The following is a 4,903-nucleotide window of genomic DNA, read 5'->3' on the forward strand; positions in this document are numbered from 1 at the left end:
GTATCATCTGCGTAGTTATGGTAGCTAATCTTATTTCCTGTTATAACCTGAGCCAGTGGGAGCATATATATATTGAAAAGAAGGGGTCCTAGGATTGAACCTTGGGGTACCCCACATGTGACCTTTGACCTCTCTGATGAGAAGTTTCCGATTCAACAGCATGAGCTTACCCTGCAACGTTTAGCCGTCTGTCCTCCAGCTGAATGCGCTGTAAAGCCTGAAATCTCCGGCGGATAACAGCTGTCCTACTCCACGCAAAAATTGCGGCATCCAGAGCATTTCTTCCACTGCGCCTCTCTTCCTGAAGTCTCAGGAGAATCCCCATAAGTTTAAAAAACAGCAACAACACAGGGACAACGTTGTCCATAGCGCTTTCGTTGTTTACACAACTTGCACCAAGTTTCGGTAGCGCACCCCCCGCGCCGCAGCCCTGCCCCCCGCAACACGAGGAGGTGTTCCTCTGCTACAGACCAAACTGGCTGGTGTAAATGCGATGCATTCTTTATAGAGCCGAGCAGAGTAGAGCGGAGTAGAGCCGGACTTCTGAATTAGGGCCCATGTAAATAGGGCATTAGTTAGTCTCTTGGTACCTTTAGCTTAGCATTATCATGTTTTAGTTGAGTTGTCTTACCATTTTTCATGTTGACTGTTAGCGGGCCTTTTTGGTACTATTGGATAGTCTCTTGTACCTTTAGTTTAGCATTATCATGTTTATCCTTGCATTTTTTATGTTGGCTGTTTAGCAGGCCTTTGGTACTATCAGTTAGCCATATTGTACCTTTAGTTCAGCATTATCGTGTTTCAGTTTATGTTAGCTTATTTAGCCTTCCTGTACGTTTAGTTTGGTTTAGTTTATCTTAGTTCATATTTTAGATATTGTTAGATTGTTAGATTCCTAACAGCTTTAACAGTTCAGCTTTAACTTTGTCATGATTTCATTTGGATTGTCTTAGCTACTATTTTGACTGTCTTGGCTCATGTTTAGATATGTTTAGTTTCATGATTTTATTTAGATTATATTATATTTCATTTGGATTGTACATGATTGATATTTTTACTTCTGTATCTCTTTATTTGATTATGATGTTTTTGTGATGTTTGATATGATGTTTTTGTCTGTATTTGATTATGTACCTGATTGTTGTTTCTGTTTTGGCTGGCCCTACTCCGAAGCAGGGACCAAAGAAGCGACCTCGAAAAAATGCGCGCTCAAAGCAAGCAGAGTAGAATGGAGCCGGGACCTTTAGAGCCCGTGTAAAAGGGGCATAACTAACAATACTAAGGCCCGCTAAACAGCCAACATAAGAATTACTAAGATAACTAGACTAAGGCAGTGAAGGAGGAGAGGGAGGGAGTGCGAGTGACCAGATTTTAGCTCAATACCTGACTGAAACTGGCTGCATTACTGTTAATTCTGTACTTTCTAAGGTTAGTTAAATGTGGTGGCCATCTTGACCTGGTTGGCTTGAAAAAATAATCTGTTGTGCATTCAATATTTTTTCTTGAAAGTTGCTTTTAAAAATATCTAGTGGTTTATGAGATATTTTCCCAAAGCTACAGCCAAACAAACACATGGTCACACAAACATCAGCAAAAACAACATTATTGTCGCCTTTTTGCCTGTGAGCTGGAATGCAGATGGATCTTCTACCTTCATCTCAGGCTGCAACGTTCTTCAGGTGACCGAAAGAAAGACATGTCTTAGTTTTACTACAATCAATGTTATGACAGAAAAACATAATGATCAATAATTATATGCACGTGACATCTGTGAAAATCGGAAACTAAGTGAAGTGTTGATTCAGAATTGAATGTTTGCATCCGACCCGAGGGCCTCTTTTTGTTTTCTCAACAGTGAAGTTTCAACCAATCCTACTAGGGGAGGAGGAGAACCTATGCAAAAATATTTGACGAACCGCCAACTCCTCCAATGAGAAGATTCGTTGTCGTTCAAATAAGCCAATGGGAGCCTTAGAAAGCCTTATTGCTTGTCAGGGCCCGCAGGGGCGGGCTTGTTCTCGGGGACCCTCCCCTCAATGTCGTGATGTTTGGTTGCACACAAGCTGCAGTTTCAGTTTGTTTTATTCACCATTTTGAGTAGCTGAGAGGGTAAAAAAGAATATTTGTGTTTGGTAGACAGGACGGGAAGCTTCTGTCATTTTTCACTCGCTAGCTTGGACGGTGGAGACGCGCGACAACCTCGTTCCTCTGGAACGCAGAGCGGGAATCCATTTCTTTTTACCCCCCTCCACCCCCCGTGTGTTGCTTTTTTTCTCCCCCTTTTCCCTCACATCAGTATTCCTGCAAAATGTCCAGACCAGTGAGGTAGGTGTGCTAAATGTCTCCTCTGCTCTCTGTAGGCTCATTAACGACTCAGCGCTGCTGGCTGCCAGCGCGGATCGCGCTCACGCTTTTCCACCATGTTGTGTTTATTGAGCCGTGAATGTGTTTTATTTTATTTAAAATATATATAGGCCTATATATAATTACGGGAACGTGTTGGTGAGATTCCCTCTTCTCGTGTGTGCAGTCGGTTCTTACATGGATTCCGGAGGGTCAGTGTGAACTGCTCACCATGTGTTGTGGCTTTAACGTCGCTGTCTATAGCTCCTTTTTAAACGGTTCCATGAGGGGCATTTATTGTTGGCTGCTAATGTAGGCCAAACGGAAAATGTGTTGGTAGGATTTAACCAGCCACCGTTCAATTACAGTTTTGTTTTTTCTCTTTTTAACGGAGACTTCGAATATGGCTACCCATTCATCCAGGGGAGGATCCACAATACAGCTAAAACCCACAGAGAAAGAGAAAAAAAAATCACCGGAGTAGGTGGTGGTTGGCCTCGGGATTTGATCTTGTTACCGCGCAGACTCTGGCTGGGCATGTTTGTGCTGTTGTCGCCATTACAGCGCTATTGTGCTCCTACAACAACGGGAAAAACGAGTAATCTTTTGCTAAAATGTCTAATACCGCCGTCGTTCAGGTAAAACGTGGGAGAAATGTGGGGAGACTGACAACATTTTGAGCGCTCGCTGTAAATTAACACTGCTAACTGATGTCAGGGGTAGGCGGAGTCGGAGAGCACTAGAAAGTCACCACACCCCCCACCCTCCACTTACAAATCCCCGCTTGGATGATAAGGCCATGGGGTGTCTCTGCCCCTCATCTAAATGAAAATACCCTCTGCCCGAAGAAGTACTGTTTGATTGTGTCTGACTGATAGCAATATATCGAAAAAAAATCGGTGTATCATTTATTCTTAACGTTTTCATCTGACAATCAAAAACCGAAAGAGGGACTGATGTTTTTGTTTTTTGCTTTTGAATCTGATACCAACAAAACGACAGAAACAGCAGAAAAGAAGTAGAATGGGTACAATTACTTTAGAATAATTTAACCATAAATAAAACGGCTTGTTCACTCTGGTGTTTTAGTTATCAATATATTTAAACTAAAATTTATTCTCAATCCATGTGATTAAAATATAATTTAAGATTCAATGTTAAATATCACCATAAATTTAAATGTTATGAACAAAACAGTTAAACAACTTAGTTTAAAATCTATGTCGAGAGCATGTTCTCCTGGTGCATGTGTGGGTTTACTCTTGGTACTCCAGTTTCCTCACAGACTAAAATCATGCATGTCATGTTAATTGATAACTCTAAACTGTTCCTAGGTGTGAGAGTGAATGGTTGTTTGCCTTGTGGCCCTGTGTTGTACCCCACTTTTAGTTTAGAGAAGTATATAGTGAACCACAAAAGTAGGATATTTTTTTACTTTACAAAAAGGTATATATGCATATATTTTTTAAACTCTCAACAGCGTAAACACATTGTTTTGGTTTATTTTTATTTTATTGTGCTTGGAAAGTAGATTTTGTTTATTCTGGGGAACAAACATAATAAGAGTAACTTCTTTAAACAGTTGTTTAAAAGGTATTGTGTGGCTTGGCAGTATAGCCTTGAAGTGAAAATTTAATTGGCTCACAGTTCGAATCCCATCAGAGTTTTATCAAGATTCTCTGTCGCTAGAACTGAGTCTTACAAGAGGATTGGGTTTAAAGGGAGACTAGTAAAGGTGACAAATGTATGTAAATTATTCCCTTTTTTTCTACTTTAAAAAAAAAAATTCTAGCAGTAGTTAAATCAACAATTTATTTATTTTAAAACACTTGCTATATTTAGCCAAGTTTTATGAATGGTTACTCAAAAGTCTACTTTTTGGTAAAAGTAGCTAAAGTTTTGTGGTCCTTTTTAATCATAATATTGAAGAAAAAATTGCTGTGATTAAAGATGAAAAACGTATTGTGTTTAATATTGCACATTTTAAGATTTGTTTTTCATCCAAGTTTCTGATAAACTGTAAATAAAATAAAATATCACCTCTTAAGCCTGCAGGGCAAAATAATACCATTCTTAAATTGCAGTCATGGGCTGCACAGGTGGCAGCCCCTCCCTGGGCTGCCACCTTATCGTGATGGAGGGGTTTGAGTGTCCCAATGATCCTAAGAGCTATGCTGTCAGGGGCTACATGCCCCTAGTAGGGTCACTCAAGGCAGACAGGTCCTAGGTGAGGGGCCCGATGAAGTGCAGCCCAAAGACCCCTTATGATGAGAAACAGAATTAGAAACAGTGTTCCCTCGCCAGGACGCGGGTCACCGGGGCCCCTCTCTGGAGCCAGGCCTGGAGATGGGGCACGTTGGCGAGCACCTGGTGGCCGGGCTTTCGCCCATGGTGCCCGGCCGGGCAGAGCCCGAAGAGGACACGTGGGTCCCCCTTCCCATGGGCTCACCACCTATGGGAGGGGCCAAAGGGGTCGGGTGCAATGTGGGATGGGTAGTGGCCGAAGGCGGGGACCTTGGCGGTCTGTTCCTCGGCTACAGAAGCTGGCTCTCGGGACGTG

General features: G+C 41.9%; 1 protein-coding gene across 1 annotated transcript in view; it reads left to right on the top strand.

Moving 5' to 3' along the window:
* The first annotated feature begins 2,012 nt into the window (after positions 1–2,012).
* nucks1a (nuclear casein kinase and cyclin-dependent kinase substrate 1a) overlaps positions 2,013–4,903 on the top strand; it is a 28,410-nt gene continuing 25,519 nt past the window's right edge. Inside the window, exon 1 of the mRNA XM_017440289.3 lies at positions 2,013–2,325. Within this exon, the coding sequence (XP_017295778.1) occupies positions 2,309–2,325 (17 nt within the window). The 5' untranslated portion in view covers positions 2,013–2,308. The remainder of the gene's footprint in view (positions 2,326–4,903) is intronic.

This window comes from Kryptolebias marmoratus, linkage group LG4, assembly GCF_001649575.2.
Source record: "Kryptolebias marmoratus isolate JLee-2015 linkage group LG4, ASM164957v2, whole genome shotgun sequence".
Classification (NCBI taxonomy): Eukaryota; Metazoa; Chordata; class Actinopteri; order Cyprinodontiformes; family Rivulidae; genus Kryptolebias; species Kryptolebias marmoratus.